Source organism: Calonectris borealis, chromosome 21, assembly GCF_964195595.1.
Source record: "Calonectris borealis chromosome 21, bCalBor7.hap1.2, whole genome shotgun sequence".
Classification (NCBI taxonomy): Eukaryota; Metazoa; Chordata; class Aves; order Procellariiformes; family Procellariidae; genus Calonectris; species Calonectris borealis.
Genome location: NC_134332.1, coordinates 7050405 through 7067720, shown reverse-complemented (window position 1 = coordinate 7067720; position 17316 = coordinate 7050405). Strand labels below are relative to the sequence as shown.

At 42.2% G+C, this 17316-nt stretch overlaps 1 protein-coding gene across 1 annotated transcript in view; it reads right to left on the bottom strand.

The window, feature by feature from the left end:
* ABL1 (ABL proto-oncogene 1, non-receptor tyrosine kinase) overlaps positions 1–16335 on the bottom strand; it is an 81883-nt gene extending 65548 nt beyond the window's left edge. Inside the window, exon 1 of the mRNA XM_075170543.1 lies at positions 15988–16335. Coding sequence (XP_075026644.1) covers positions 15988–16123 — 136 coding nt within the window. The 5' untranslated portion in view covers positions 16124–16335. The remainder of the gene's footprint in view (positions 1–15987) is intronic.
* Between the last annotated feature and the right edge of the window lie 981 nt (positions 16336–17316).

The following is a 17316-nucleotide window of genomic DNA, read 5'->3' as shown; positions in this document are numbered from 1 at the left end:
AGCCACTCCACATGCTGTAACATGCAGCTCCAGGTCTATCAATAGTCCCGGTGCTTTACAAGTTGAGATCTCCTAAGCAAATTGCTTGCAATGCTACCTGCTAAATTATCTTTATTTCAGAAAAGCCATTTAGGGGTATTTAGACTCCGTCATTTGCTAAATGTTAGCTGAGAGCGAATCTTCTTTAAAACAGAAGTTAGGAACCCATGGAGGAGGGGGTAATTGGCTTACTGGTAACAGGTCTCAGTTTTTCACGCAACCCAGCCTGGCAGGGATCAGCCATCACTAGCATCCGAAGACTGCTGCGTGGCTGATACCAGAGGAGATGAGCTATTAGTTATGGCCCAGTTCCTACAAGACAGATGCCCTCACCGGAATCCGCAAGTACAGCCATCAGCCTTGCCGACAGCGTCAGCAGCTGGGGAAGTGGGCAGGACATACTAAAATGCCCTTTCTCTCCCTAAAAAGCCCACAACCCTTCCACCAGGCACCACAGCCAAGTGCTCACTGTCACTGCCTGTGCATCTTCTGAACTGGGGAGTCTTCTCAAGGGGTCTCAAACCAGCACCTTTTAAAGTACTACATTCATGCAAATAAGTCGTTTTTTAAAGAACAAATCAGTTGAGCATGTTCTATGAAGTTATTTCATTTGTTTTTGCTCCTGTTCATTTATTCCAATCTGCTGCACCTTCCCTTGGAGAGGTTATTAAACGCTCTGCTAATGGCCGCCAGCACTCATTTAATTCTTCTTAATGAATGTATGAGTGAGTAGCGGAAGCTATTATGTAGGGCTTAATAAAGGGCGGGAAGGAATTTCCTAAAATTTATTGCCACAGGCTGCTGCTTGAAGATAAAATAAATGGTAATTGCTTGGAACAGGAAAGAGGAGGATGATAAAATGTCCCCAGACATGAGGTAAAAAAAATACCAAGTGCTGTGAACCAAAATCTCAAAGCCCGAAGGATCGCAAAAGCAAGATGGCCTCCTCCCGGCTTTTAGCTTTTTGTAATCCTTAAGACGTTTTCTTTGAATATGGATGCTGAATGATGAACTCAATCTCAGCTGGAAGGATTATTTTACAACACTAGAAAGACAACCGTTCATATAAAAAAAAAATGGCATTAATTCAGACAGCATCTTATGAAAATATTATTTGCAGGAAAGGGACAACATGGAAAAAGTGGAAGGACAATGTTTCTGGACTATTGAGTCCAGCAATACAATTTTTCCTAAAGTACAGGGTTTACAGTATGAAGGAGACATATGAAGGATAACGTTTTGCTACAATTATGTTTCTTCTTTCCCATCGCTGTTTTGGTCAGGGCTGATGGATGAAGGGAAATTGCTGAGAGGTGGACCTGTGCATTGTTTCTTCAATTTCTGCTACTGTTTGTTAAAATAAATACATATCAGCAGGCTGAACGAGAAAGAAGGTGTCTGAACTGGAAGTCGTGAGCGTCTGTCCTGCACCAAAGTGCTGCAATCACACCGCCAGCCTCCCAGCAAAGCTCCAGGTCAGACCTCAACAACTGCTGAGAACAAAGTGGAAATCAAAGACCCATCCTATGTAACCGCAATCTAAGAGAAAAATACAGGTTTTCAAAACAAAGCTTTTTATTATAACGCACAACAGTCTTCTGTCCACCACTCAGACAGTATGATCCAGTCATACAGATGAGTTTGGGTAAAAACTTTGATCAGTCTCATCAAGAAAGCTGAAAAGTAAGTTTCCCAAGGCCGGGTCTGATTTTTTGTTTCCACTAAGCAGCTGGAGGTAATATTTTGCACATTAAAGACTGCCAAAGTATTGGCTAAAATCAGACTATTCACAAGTTACACCAAATTGTATGTTTAATTAAAGAAGCAGCAAGCTGAGATTGCAACACTCTTGTGATGAGAGCTATAGCTCGAGTTACAGGCTGCGGTGGGAGAGGAGAGCAGGGATGTCTACACGTCAACTTATCCGAATGCCACCAGCGTTTCAAGTACAGCTGCCCCGAAAAGGACACAGTCAGTCTCTAAGCACCATCTTCCCAAAATGCAGCAGGAACAACTACGCAGAACTATAGAAAGAAGATGTCAAAATAGCAAATTGAGTGGGCAAGGCATCTACTTCCCTTTACATAAAGGGGCAGAAAGAAAGAAATACTATTTTCAATAGCAAGCTAATATATCCAAGAGCTTAACAGTTGACCCAAGAAAAAAAACAAGATTAGGTTTGCTCTTTTTTGCTGCTTAGGGCAGACAAAGCCCCTCTCAGAAAACCACCATTTTTCATGCCAGCTTTGACCATCTTAAAACCAGAAAAAAAGAGGATAAGATCCAATTTTTCTTTTTTAAATCCTTGGCAGGTCACCTGCAAGTGCAGGCCAACAGCTTTTCTAGCGGGCAGTAAGAAATTATTTTCTTTTCTAAACAGGGATTTCAGTTCCTTCAGCTCAACAGCAGGATTTTCATAGTCCAATGCAATACAAAGCAATCAGCCAACCTGCAAGAGCATCCAATTTGAAGATGGACAGTTGCTTCTCCAAGGGAAAAAGCAACAATTTGGTAGAGACAAAACCAAAACCAAACCAAACCAAAAGAGTTTTAGCACACTGGAAGACAAAAGGTGAGCAGCTACAAGGTGCATGTGAAATGTCAGGGGATATACTACACAAATTTGCAGAGTACAGGAGGCTATCGGACAGGCAGCTACTAGAGAGCGTTATACAAGAAGAGTTTAATCTTCCCCCACCCCAATGAAAAATCAAAGCAAAATGACCGTGCATCCCATTCTGTGTATCGGCACTATTACCTGTACAAAAGGCAGCGCTTCTAATTCAAACCAGCAAAACCAAATTATCCCATCCCTGAGTATCTTCAGGTACTTCCACCCTTTTCTTAACCCTCTTCCACTCCTATGAATAAGTCTTATTACCTATTTATATGGGCTTATGGAGCAAGAAGTTACAGCTTTGTGATGACAAAGAACATAAAGACAAAGGATCTGTTTTTTGACTTACGAACAAACCAACCAGGTACTTGTTAACTACCCGTGATGCACACTGCTGTTCCCTGCTACAAGGAAGAATGCAGCATTTCATTTGCCTCGGCGCTGGCGCATCCCTAGAATCACTACCTACACAAACCTCAATTATCCAGCCTGAAAATATACCTTTTGCGTATCCAAGGACAATCCTCACACTGAGGGGAAATGATTAAAAAAAAAAAAAATCTCAATTATTCTGTCAAACGTAACACTAGCTGATGCCAGGCAGAAAGAAAAAGCTGCATGTGATGGGCTTTTGTTTTACTTGGTTTGGTTTTGGTAGCAAGAGTTTTCATTTCTACTGTGTGCAAGAGCCAGATGTGGGAGGAAAGTGTAGGTGGCATAAGGGAAAGTAGGAACGAAGGTCCTTGTCGCGGTTTATCTGTGGTACACTACGTTTCAAAATAACAGGAGCTCTGTCATCCAGGCTGGCTCATAACCGCCCCCGCAGCAGGAAGCGGCAGAAGAGCCCCGGAGAAGCCGTGCACATTTCCGTCGTCCTCCTCCCCCTGTCCGCCTTATCTGCTTTTACGTGTGCATCTCACACAACACCCCCAGCCCAACCCCTGGCGAGGCCAGCTCCTCTAGCCAAACCTTTCATAAAACATTCCAGGTATGATCCCAGGCTAAAAGCTCTCACTGCAGCAGCAAACCCAGGATGCTCAGATTGATGCGTGAGCCTCCAAAATCAAGAGTCAGGACGGGTGATTTGTACTCAAGAGGAGTCGGAGGTGCTGCATCGTGCAAGGGGAGGAATACAGGCAGCTGCCAGCACCATGTCCCTGGCACTGGTGGGGCTTTGTTTGGGCAGGACCTGCATTCACACGACTTCGCAAAGCAGCTGGGCTCACAGCAGTAGTGTCAGGGTTTAGGTGCACTGACAGAACTTCTTAGCAAAAGCTGGCCCACAGACCTCCTTCCCCCCACCCTTTTTTTGATAGTACTTTGCCTAAAGTATTACACTCAGATTTTTTTTTTTAAAAAACACTTTTTTGATGGGGAGAGAGGAGCAAGGGAAAGTGTCCAACCTACTCTCTTCCAATTTGTTGTAGTCTAAAGAAATCCATTTGTTCAGCTTTTATCACGATGATGCTGAATACATAATCTTTAATTGTACAGCATATTTGTATCCATTTTAAATAAATCAGAATTTCTTTACAAGGCAGAAATGCACCCTACAATTACCTTTTCAATGCATCTCCCTTTGAGTAAGACCTTCCTCTCCAAAGGAGGCTGTAAAGCTCTCACAGACTCATCCCTTACGCACGCTGCACAAATGGGTACCTCCATGGTGGCTGGCTACGGATACGACCACAGCACACACCAAAGCAAGAATAAAGAGAACTCAAATCCAAGTGTGATTGTCTAAGACTGTAGTGAAGAGGTCTCCGAGGTAGAAGAGAGCACCTTTACTTGCATGGGGTTAGTTTTACTTCTAACATTTTTAGAAGTAGTACATTTTTAAAATTCAGCTGCTAGCAATTCCAATTTGAGAATCGTAAAAAGTACTATATTAATAATTGAAACATAAAATGCCTGTCTGATTCGCTCCAGTCCTCAGTCCCCCTCCCCAAAGGGCCTGATTTGCCTTGGGGGAGCATTTCACAAGCAGCACATCAACTTTCTGAAATACAACTTCAGCAGATGAAAGCCTCATAACTACAGAAGAGCGGCCGTCCTTCTAATTCTGGAATTTAAAAACGGTGACATCCACGGAGCTATTTAAACTAATTTAAAGGTAGAACGGCCAAAATATTTCAGCCCAAGCAAGCACTTCAGACACCACACGGTATAGTTATTTCAGATGCGGCTCATCAGCAATCTCCCCATTTCAGCCACAACATCCACCCTTTATCAACCGGCAGACAGCACTCCGCCATTGCTGCCGTGACTCACCCAGCCCAGGGTGATGAGGCACCCCAAACACCGGGTGATTCAAGCCTATCTGGTGGCCATGAAACGTGTCTCATACCAGGGGCTCCAGATCATCAAGTCCAGCTGAAGCCCACCACTTCCTAATTTGGAAACATTGGAGATGAGGGAGACGGCTGAGCTGGAAAGCATCTGCTCTGTTGGTGTCTGCGTCTTTCACCTTGATGTTTTTAATGCCTCTGTAGTTATGCAGGACTAAATGATGTGAACATGGCTAATACACTGTAACATTCACTTTTCTGGGGAAGACTAACCCAAGTTATCAAGTTAGAACAAAAACAGCTCACTGGATTTATGCTACTTATTCCAGTGAGCGGAATGCAAATATTTCACATTAACATTTTATGGTTCTTTGAATCCTTACCTGATACTAAATGCAGCACTGATCACTGTTTTCATTTAATGTTCTTCAAATCCTGTGTTTTTACCCGTGATTACAAAGCCATGCTACTGCTCAGTGAAGTTCGCAATTACTCTCCTGAGAGGTCCCTTACCAACATTGCGGCAGGTCTTCAATGTCATGCAGTACCTTTGCTTTGCAGAGGCAAAACTGCAGTAACCGAAATTATTGTATTAGCATTTCAAGCTAGTATTTGCCTCCAAAAATCCAACCTTTATTATTCTAATTCATTCTTTTGCTTGGTTCAAAATATTGCCTACTTATTTAAGAGGTGTTATTAGCACTGTGCATTTTGCTAACCACTAACAGCCTTTAGGACTTGGCCCTCTCCAGACCCATCGCCGCAGCAGTTCCAGAATGAACTCCTAGAATATGTCTGCAAGTTGTACTTAGCGAGCAATACAACGCATCTGGTGGTGTACTTGTCATCATACAAAGCCTCGCTGTATACCCACTCTCTAGCAAGAGCAAGGTAAAAAGCACCAATAATCCTTGCAGTGAGGTCTAATTAGACTGAAGTTTCCCCAACAGATTTTTTTTCCTAATGACATGGAATGTGAAGGGTTGAGCAACACTTACACTGTCTTATGTGATCACCTCATAACAATAATTACTGCTTAATATCTGAAACATGATAGCACCTTGACATCCAAACTTCTGTGTGGGAGGCACTATTTAGACATAACAGACAATCCACAGAACCCAAAGAAATTGCTGCTTCTATATGAACATCAACAGTATCAAATGATGGAAACAGCTTTGTCTTCCTTCCAGTTAATTTCCAATAAAGGACATCTATTTTCTATTAAATAGCTGCACATTTGGAAGAAAATGTATATAGCAAACACATTTAATGCAATCCATCAATAGTCTTAAAGTAAGTAAAGGTTTGATTGCAGAGAATTTTAAATGCATCTTCTTATCCATCAAGTTAAATATATTTAAGAAGAAATAACAGCTTGGCATTAACTCAAAATTTTTCATTTGAGCTTTCCTAAGTTATTTGCAAACATTAGGTGTAGTCAGACAACAATAGCTCTAATAGTGGTTCCAGTAATTCTGGCTAAACTAGAATGTACCTTTTAAACGAACATTATGTGTTGTCAGATTTACAGAGTATATGAAGAGAGCTTAGAGCTAATAAAAATAATAAAAACCCATTCAAGCATACATATTTATAGTTTAAACTATTTTGCTAGATGCACTAAATCTTCATTATTATAAAATTCTCCCACCCAAAAGGGCTTTGACTGAAATAGAGTATTACTAGATAACAGCTTCGCTTTTGTTAGCATTGTTATGACTTCATAAAAGTTTAACTCCACAATTAGCTTTGTGATAGCAATTCTGACATTCAGACAGCACCAACTGTGTAAATAGCTGTTAACAGGCTGAATATTGTTTTCAGTTATTCCCTGAGCATCCTTGCCAGGAAAAGCTCACATGTTTAGAAATGCCGGACACAATGCTACAAGAGGATTTACAGAATCAATTTCTATACTGAGAGGACCACACAATTTAATATATAAAAAAAAAAATGTATATAATTTTAAAAAGTCAGTGTGGCATAACAAAAGAGGTAGGGGAATGAGATCAAATACAGAAGACAGCAATAAGTGAAAAGGAATACAGCACTGAAAACTATTTCTGTTGTTTTAAAAAATGAAGAATGGGCTGAAATGGAGCTTGAGGAGGTGAGGGAGCAAGATTTTCCCATTAACAGCAAAAGCAAACATCACCTGCCAACTTCTTTTTCATCAGCAAGCAAGCTCAGAAAGATTATAGGCTCTAAAAGTAACTAAAAAGACTTGACAGCCACTATTCCTGAAATTCATGGTTGTCACTTCCGACCCTGGTTCTTGCCATTAGCTTTTGCTCATTTCCAAGACACTTCTTACTGCAGGGGGTTTGTTTTAACCAGACCAAGTTATTAAAAAGATTCAAAGACGACACCTGGTGGCCAGTGCATCAAATGACAGTTTAATTTTCTCAAGGTTTATTTTAAAGGTATCACAAAAATCCAAGCGAAAACAGTTGAGTTTACTGCATAACAGCCCTGTTGATAACCCACTGTGGTCATGCCAGAAACTGAGAAAACTGGGAACTCGGGCGCAGCCCTTCACCAGTTACATTAAATGAGAGCGCACCTAAAAAGCAGCCTTTGAAATTGAGCAACTTGAACACAAATGAAATAGCAAACATTTCCTGAAAGCCCAAACAATTTCCTATTTAAAGTTTCCATGTCCTTATCCCACTACCATTCACACATTCAGCCTCTGGAAAAACAGCATTGTTTATTCTGGGAACACATACCAAAAAAAGGCCATGAAAAAGCCACCAGTTACACCAGGTGTGGATTGGCAGCTGATCCGCTCATTGCAGTCACTGCAAAAACCTGATAGAGTTGATGTGTGTGTCTTGGTAGATTCTGGATGCGTAGAGCAAGTGAAATTTCCTCCTATACAGCGTCAGCGTGACGGGAAACACAGGGAACATGCCCAGGTCACTCTGTATTTCCAACGGCGATGGACGTCGGACAGGGAACAAACAGCAGAACAACGAAGGGGGGAATCCTGTACTTCAGCAAGCTTTGCCATCCCCAAACCCAGGCATTTAACAGGCAGCAGAATATGTAATTCAATACAGTCTTCATCACACATTATTCCCAGCTTCCGAGGCCACCATTCCCTCTTTCATGCAAATGTGGAGTGCAAACCACAGCAGAATAAGGTTCAGTGTTTTACTATTTTATGAGCTCTAAGGAGAGACTGGACCAAACAGGATTTGTTGTTTGGCACTTCAAAGGAGAGTCTACTCTAAAGACAGGCAGACTGGACACGACTCAGGCCCTGGAAAGGCATATGAGAAGTACTGAGTTGATATGGTAGGAATAAGGTAGGAACTGAAGTCAGTCTAAAAGATGAATGCACCAAAATGCCTTAGAAAAGCAGCACTAATGGATAAGCAGCTTCTCAAGGCAGGCGATGTTTAGCAATATTGATTCTTTAATACACACAATGAAACCAAAGTCTTAATGATTAATAATCTGTTGTGAAATTCTATTCATTAGGTAAAAACAGTGCATAGAAATGACACAACATAAATCAGGCAGTCTCCTCGCTCATGAAAGAATGATGATCTTGCTTGCATCCGTGTAAATTAGCAGCAATCACTCTGCGGAAAAGCAAGCCCATGCTTTTCACAACCTAACCAGCAACAGCAAGGAAGAAATCCTGGGAAAGAACAAAAAAACCTAAATCTAATTTCAACACTAACTTCAGGAAGTACTTTAGGCAAAAACTAAAGCAAGCTGGTATTCAGGATACACTTGACCCCTCATTACAATGAGACATGTGGAAAGGGACTCCTCCCAGAGCATAACACACCATTTTAGCAGATTCATACCAAATTTTGTCATCAGGGCGGTGCAGCTTCCAGCCATTTCACAAAAAGTTACGCTTAATATCTAAGGGCAGAACTGGCATTAAACGTGCAAGTTTAAAGAAAGAACGAAGTTAAGAACTAAGGAAAGACATTGCCTTAGGCAGCTTTACTTACTAAAATTGTCTGGATGTTCATTACCCTTTTTATCCAAGATTCCTCTTTAAACTGATAAAATGGATACTCTGGTAAGCAGATTAATAACTTCTACAGGTTGTTTAGATTGATCTTCAATCAGCATAGAGCAGGGTAAGAGCTGACTGATGAGACAGTCAACAAAAGCAACTGGTCTGCACGTTCCCACAGTAATGGACTTCTGCGATTCACAACAGACATTTTTATAAGGAGACTTACTACTTCTCACAAAAATGGCACAGTACGTCTGAAATGACAAAAGACTGCTGGGTGAAGATACTAGCGCTCTTTATATGGCTATCAACAGACATTGCAGATAGACGGCAGCCCCCTCCCCCTGCCAAAAAAAAAGGAAAGCAAAGTCCATCTGCAACAATAACTCCAGAAGGACAGTAGTATTTCAAACGCTTCCTTCAGCCTGCATGAATGTGAATCAATCAGAGCATTTTATATAGCTGAAAGAGATAACACCTATAACATACCGAATGTCCACTCCCACACAGTACCATGGCAATACATATTTTATACCTTACGGTGTGGAGCTGCAGTAATGTTCTGGGAAATCTGGGGATGCTAAAATACTCCAAACAGGGACCCAGGCTTAAGGCAGCACCCTATGAACCTGTACACGCCACTGGTATCAGCTGGATGTTAAGAGCTGGGCTAACTACTGCAGCTCTGCATTCAGACAGCCTGGTATCAGTTAACAGCATTCCTTATCTGACACCTTGCCAAGACAGTGGTTACAGTCGCATCCACATGAGTAAACACGGCACAACTGTCCAAGACTGACAATACTCACCCATTTATTTCTTGTCTGCTTTATCAGAGTTCCTATAAGCACAGCCAGAAACGCAACCCTATTGTTCCAAGACACAGCACAACAGCATCCCCACCCTAAAACAATCAACAGGACAAGACTTTCCAAGGCCATTTTCACCTTTCTGCGCCCTCACAATTTGCCACGTGCCACAGAGCCGGTCGCAGGGATGAAACTCAGGATTCCCAACTCTCAGCACTGGGACTGTGTCAACTGCTCACTTTCAAGCTTAAGATTTAAATTCTTCCATTTAAAATACTGTGAGTTTGTTGGTAAATGTTGTAGTGTGCTGAATGAGATGATCGCTTACAAGCAATGATTTCTATTCTAATACCCTGCATCTTTCTCTTGCCTTCCTGTCCTGATCTTCTCACATAGCCTTCCTATTAAAATTTGTAAATAAGAATGCAGAACCAGCACAATCTAATGAAAGTCTGGCATACGAGCAACCACTACCTATTCATCATGAAGGAGATGAACTGCTTAAACATGGCAAGTCATCAAAGATCAGTCAGTGCACAAAACAGAACGGCTTTTGCCCAGAAAAAGGATTAGCCTTTCCCCATCATCATCATCCTCCACCTCAGTGTGTGGAAAAGCAGTTTAGCAAGTCTTGAGTCTCTTTCCTAACATATTCCAACCCTAGATCAAGTTTTGTGGAGGAGCTTCTTAGCAAAACCTACTGGTATTTGATAATTGGAGCAGGGAAAAATATAGCAAGAGCTTTGTGTGATGAAAAGGGATATAGTCAGAGGCAGTAAACAAATCTGCATTTGGTGTGCAGCAGATGTCAGCATTAACCATGCTAATACTGAAGCACATCGAAGTTGGATACATAAGCAATGATCTCAAAAGCCAGGGATAAGTCTCACCTAATACAGATGGAAATTAAAGTTTGGGAGCTGCCAAATCTCCAACAACGAAGAAAGTTTTGTCATTTTAGAACGCAGACCTGAGATACTGAAGGCAGGCTCTAAATAATGGACTCCTATTAGGCCGATGTTAACGATACAGTTTCAGGCGAAAGGTCTGAAGTGGAATCAGAAGTACTAAAGCAGTTCCTTTCAAGTCTCACGTTTTGCAGAGTGAAGCAGAGATGGAGTATAAAAATGCCCTAAGGAACAATGGAAAGAGATAAATGCAGGGTTTGTAACTACATGGGTTTAAAGAAACAGAGTTCTAGTACGGAAAGAATCTCATTTAAATAATTTCCATGTATGGGCAATTGACTATCTAATAAACGTATATTGCATATAAAGAAGATATATTGACCTCACCTGTACGATAAAGGATAATGAGTACAAAGTCATATATTATTGCTTGATCACAACCTGCTCTGGACCACCCGGCTGATAAAAGTATATTCCAAAGCCATACGGTTCTTAATAACATTTTACTCACAACAGAAAAATAAATAAAACTTCTTGGTATTATGCATTTTCCTACATGGTATGAAAACAATTGGCATTTCATAAAAATAATAAAAACCAATATAATTATAATAGTATATATTGTAGTAAATACTTGTATATGCTGGTCAATCACTAAGTCCTGAGGAAAGAACCAATTATAAAGTAATTTACTCATTTCCACAATCCAAAGAGTTGAAACATTAAATTTAACAGCGTAAAACAAGATAGATTATTAAATCTAAAGACTGTTAAAAATCAATTCTTAATCAATAATATAGGAAAAGATACTTCAATTGGGTTTTTTTCCTAATAGTGAATTTCACAGGGCGTATCTCCAACTGGCAGCTGTGGCAAGCTTATGCTATGGATCTATTTTGTACAATTACTTCCTAGTTAAAGCACTAAAGTTTTCAGCACCCTGGTAAGAAGAAAAGTTCAGATACAAGATGAAAGAGACTGTAGTAGGCTGACAGCTATATTCAGCACTAAAGGTATAAGGAAAATGGACCCGGTTCCTGGAGTTCGACTCTCTTTACAGTAAGGTAAACAGCTCGTTTAAGCTTCCCTATCACTTATCTGCTGGAACAGAAACGATCAGAAAAACATTTTGTCACTATGAAAGAATAAGAAAAGAACATTCTTGTGCGAGTGCTTTATCAACTATATTCTACAGATACTTAAATTAAAGCTCAAAGCCGAACAACTATCACTCCCTGCTAGTGTAAAGCTGTGACACAGATTCAAAAAGAAAATTCCTTTTCTTTCTACCAACTTTACAGTTAGCCATATTTGTACTACTTTGCAGAATGTCTCCAACACAAGACAATGAAAAAGTTGTAAGACCAGGTTGATATCTAGCAGTGATCCATTATATATAACAAGAAGCAGCATATAAGTCTTATACTCAAATCCTCTTCAGTTTTCTTCTTTCTCCCAAATCCATTATTTCTCTGACTGCCACAGCAAAACTGGCACCAATGACAGCAAATACATACATCAAAGTTGTTGCATCATTTAAAAGACCTATATTTCAAGATATTGTTTACCATAATTTCCCATTGTTAAATCCAAAAATCACACTCAAGTTCCCACCAATGTGCCCATGGAAGGATGATCCACGTTCCCAGTCATCATCACTATCTATGCATTAAAGAATGCATCTAAAACCCAACCTTTCAGGCTCGCACAAGCAGAGACGCCGCTCAGGATTTCACCTCTCAGAACACTGTTCTGCTGCTGACCAAGCAGCATCGCGACAGTCAATTGTACAGTAACTGGAATTCAAACCTGTGGACCAAATCTACCACCTTGCTAAGCAGTTATCCTAGCATCTCCTCTTCACCTCAGCATCACAAAACTAATGATTAGAATTCATTTTTTAAGCCTTCAGGTGCTGCTTTTGCTTGGAGATACTGTTCTACCAAGATGCTTCAGGGGATCTGCTCATCATTCAGCACAGCAACACCTACCCAAGACAGTTGGAGAAGGTGTGGTGTTTGCCGATCACTCCAGTTAACGACTGCCAACTCCGGGATCAGAGTTGAGCCCCATGGGAACACACCTTAACGATTTGTTTGTTTCTTTTCAGAAGTCTGAGTTTTGCTGAGATTAATGTTCTGGAAAGGCACAAGATACACTACTGTGCAAACTTCGATCTGCATTTACAAAGTCTTTCCCATTAACTGTCTACTGACCACAGCTTTTCTTTCAGTTGGATGTTCCCAAAAAGCAATGATGATAGACTCATTTCTCAGCCAAGAAAAGCACAGGGAAAGAGGCAAACATTGCCTTTATACTTTCGCTCAATTTCAAGCTTGCAAGCAGTCTAAGAGATGGCGTAATCTGCGTCAAGATGAAATCTATACAATCCCGTCAAGGGCTGCTCTGCTGCCCAGGGTAACTACATCAGAGTGAACGCCAGCTTGCAAAACACCCTTAGTGCAGAAAGACAAAGAAAGAAGCCCAAAACTTGCCCATACATTATTTTTTCCCCCTTAATGCACTTCTCAATTGCCAACTCATGACAAAATTTAGAGCCTTTCTGCATTATTCTCACAGAACATTTGACCACCAGCAGAGCTGATTCCTGGCCAGTTGCCTCCTTGCTTTTCAGAAGCCTCTCGACGCACTGCTTTGAGTGCTATGCAGAGCATGATGACTGAGAAACGGAATTACTTCCCTGAAAGTTATTTTGCCTTACACTGTCAGTATCTGATAATATTTACTAACCCTTTCAGCTAAGATTCAATACCACTGAAGCAATTAAGATCTTCAGTGCTCTGAAAATCACTGCTAAGTGTCTGCTGAACCAGCCTTAGTAGAACTCAGCAGGTAGTGGTCCCACCGAAACAGGGTTATGAAAACAGCTTTACCAAACACAATCGTAACGAGAGAGCCATGCTACTACCAACTCAGCATTTTTTTTGTTTTATCATGGGTTTTAATACACAAGAACTTCAAACATGTACCTTTAAGAGTTCAACTCTCTCAAGGGGTTTGCTTTAAGCAGCCCACCCTGGAATTTCTCCTTAAACATTTCTTAGTTATGAAAAGCAAGAAACATGATTTTCCTGGGACAAGCTAGCTCCCACAGTGTGGCAGAGAATCCAGATACAGTGTTTGGCATTTAGAAGAAACTGTGTAATCAAAGTACTGAAAGACAAACATGCAGAAATTTAAGCCCTGAAAAAAATGCCAATCTATTTTTATGAACTACAGCCTGTGGAATCATTTCTGAATAGGACTGAAAACATTAAATATTATTCTGTCCATTAATTATAAAGTATGTCAGGCTACATATATTTCAAAGACAAGTTATCAAATAAAAAAAAATTGAGGGAGATGAGGAACTTCCTAAAATGAACTCTGTTTCCTCTGTATTTTTCCAGGTAACTTAAGATAGCATTTTTCAGGATAGGAGTAGCTCAAACTCAAAACAGAGCTGAACAACAAACAACAGTGGTACAGCCTTTTACTATCTGTACTTCGAAGAACCATTTAATACACTCAAAGAAAGAAACTTTTCCTCATGTGGATAAGCGAGGCTGATCTTTTGCAGCTCTCTTAACAGATGTACTGGCCTTGATGTCCCCTTTCAAGTTTATTCTTTTCTAAATCAAGACACTGAGGTCTCTTGTGGACATATGGCGTATGGACATTATAGATGCTATTTTTCTTTGCAAATGTGCTAGGATCTTCTGACCTCAGGTCATACTGGCAAGAAGTTACCATCTGCCTATTCCTGTTAGATGATCAAAAAGGAGCATTTCTGGCTCTTCTGCTACATCAAAACACCAAAGGTAGTTAGAATATTGTACTGCTTGCAGTTGGCGCTCTCGCTGTATCTCATCTGACCTTGAAACTCTGTCCAAAGTAGTAAAAGCAGCAACCAAACTGGGGGTGGAGGAGTGGGTATATCACAGGACTGAAAGCGTGGCTTGGAAAAATCCAGCAGCGGGTTTATCAGCCCTTACGTTCTCTAACCTTCCCTTAATTACCTTCAATTCTCAAATAACCTCAGTGCACAAACATTGTGGGGGAAATCAGAAGAAATTACATTGATGTAACTCAAAACAGTATTTCAACACAGTAGTACATACACAGCATCTCTGTCTGTGTCTTTGCTGAACGCTGCACAGGATTTCATGGTCCCTTCTAGAAACAAAGGAGGAGAGAAAGTTTGAAAGCAAAGGCCAGCTAAACCAAAACTGAATCAAAACTTTTCTACTAACTGCTAGATTGTGCTCTCAGACACAGCAAGTATTTTAATTTTTAATTATATGAAGATTATAGATGCAGTTTTGTTTTGTTCACAGATAAACCTCCTCAAGAGGATAAAACTGTTGAAGAAGCTTTGTCAAAATCCCATCCTCCAGCGGAAGATAGTGGCCAGTAGCGTGCCTTCTCAAAGAATATTGGAATTGAAAAAGCATTATGCAAATGCAGGGATTACTCCAAAAAGTTTTAGTGGAACAACGCATTTCTGCATCTCACTTTTGTAGAGATGCCTTCAGTTTATAATTTCTTTAGTCTTCTTTTTTTTTAAACAGGAAAAAAAACCCAATGACATTTGAAACAGTTACTAAACCTACCTCTGACTCCTACTGAGCTTTTCATTTGGCTTCTTTCCTAAGATTCTCAGGCCTCTCTTAATTTGTGGAAGACCAGCAAGTGACAGGGTTGCTGTGCTCCTAACTTGGCCACTTTTAGCCTCCAGCACTTAAATTCATCACAGCATGAGATGAAGGCTTAACCAGCTATGAGAAGCCACTAACCAAAAGTGCTGTAAACACACTATGCAAATTAACAAGAAACTGTTTTATTCCAATCAGTTGTCACAACAGCAGTATCCACAAACTTTCCAAAATAAGTCTTTTTTTCCCCCCCAAGTAGCAGAGTCTCTTTCATAAATTAAAGGACACTTGTTGCTGACCATAGCATCACCATCAGGTGTGCTTAGTCTATACCTATGAAACAGACAACTTGAAAAGGATGAAACACTTTCCCAGACTTTAAACTGAACACATCTAAGGCAGAAATGAGAAACTTGTACAATGTTAAAAAGTTACTTCCTGGTATTTTGCATTTAGCTGTATAATAACCTCTGCCCAGGTTTCAAGCAATCTGATCCAAGTTAAGTATTTTCTTAATAAACAATCACAAAAGATTTGCCTTAAGAAGCAAGGGAGAGAAAACAAAAGACTTCCATAAAGTACAGTACCTCTGTATCTGCACCGTGCCCTTGAATAAATCCATATTGCATCTAGCTCAGAAAATCAAAATTAAACCAAAAGAAGTACCAATAGAAACCTCTTACCATGTTCGACGAAGACGTTACAGTGCGGGCCCCCATGCCTCGATGACTCCTTCTTCCCTGCTCCTTTGATAAAGTGCAGGGCAGGCAGACTTGGCCTCCTTTGGTCCCCAAGAACTTTTCCAGGCTGCTGCCCCATAAAGTAACTATGGGCAGCCTTTCCCAGGATGAGAAGTTTTTGAAGAAGTCTGTGATCCCTGATCGTCCAGGCTGGGAAGGAGCTTTGAAGGAGAATGTATTTTAGGTGGGTGCGTTGGTTGCACTCGCTGCGTGATGAAGTCACTTGAGGCGAAGAATTAAGACAAGCGCAGATTCCTCCAATGCTTTTGAAGACGGCAACAAGGCCCCTTAGGTGACTTTATGCAAAAAAAATGAGTAAAAGTTCCAACTGCTTAGTAATGAACAAGCGTTACCAAAGTTTCAGGTTGCCATATGTAGTGCGTCTTCCACCGGGTAAAGGAGAATTAGTTCGTCTCACAAGCAAGAAACCACATGTAGGCTCACCCAGGGCAGGAAACAGCCATTCCCACTGCAACCAGTGTCAAGGTTTCTTTTTTTTTTTCCTCCTTTTCTTTTGCATAGCATTGAGTTAGAAAAGGCCAAAGAGCCACGTATTTGGCTTCAAGTATCGTTGAAGTCTAGCAGGATCAAGTACGCTGAAACCATGTCGGCTCGCAAGGCGAAGCAGAGGCAGCTCTGGGCCCGGCGGGCTCCACGCGCTCCTTGGGGCGAGGGAAGGGGACGGGGGCTCCTGCGGTGCTGCCTCACAGTGCCTCGCCTTCTCCCATCGCAAGCCTCGGGCCGCCCGCGCCGCCGCTACCATTCCCGCACACCGGCGGAGGCGAAGCGGGCCAGCGGGGCCATGGTGGCGTCGAAGCAACGCTGGGGCCGTCGGGCCGGCGCAGGTGGCTGCCCTCCCGGCCTGCTGCCCCGCCTCAGACGGAGCCGGGTGCCGGGGACGGGGTGCGAGGCCGGGGACGCGCTCCGGGAGGCCGGTTCCTACACAGCAGCCAGAAGAGGTCAAGCGGGGGTGACCGGGCCGGCTGCATCCCCGCGGGAGAGGCCGGCGGCGGGCAAGGCCCGGGTGGGCAGCGGGAGCGGGTCCGAGCCCGGCCCGGCCGCGGCGGGACGCGCGGAGGGGGCCGGGCGGGGGGCGAAGGGGCCGGGCGGCCGCACGCCCGGGGGGGGCCCCGCCAGGCCTGGCAGGAGGAGGGGGACGAAGGGCCGCAAGGCGGGGGGTACCCCGGGGGCTGCCGCCGGGGGCACCCGCGGTGCGGAGCGAGACTGGCGGGGGGCGGCTGCAGGCGGCGAGGGAGATCCCGGAACCCCCGG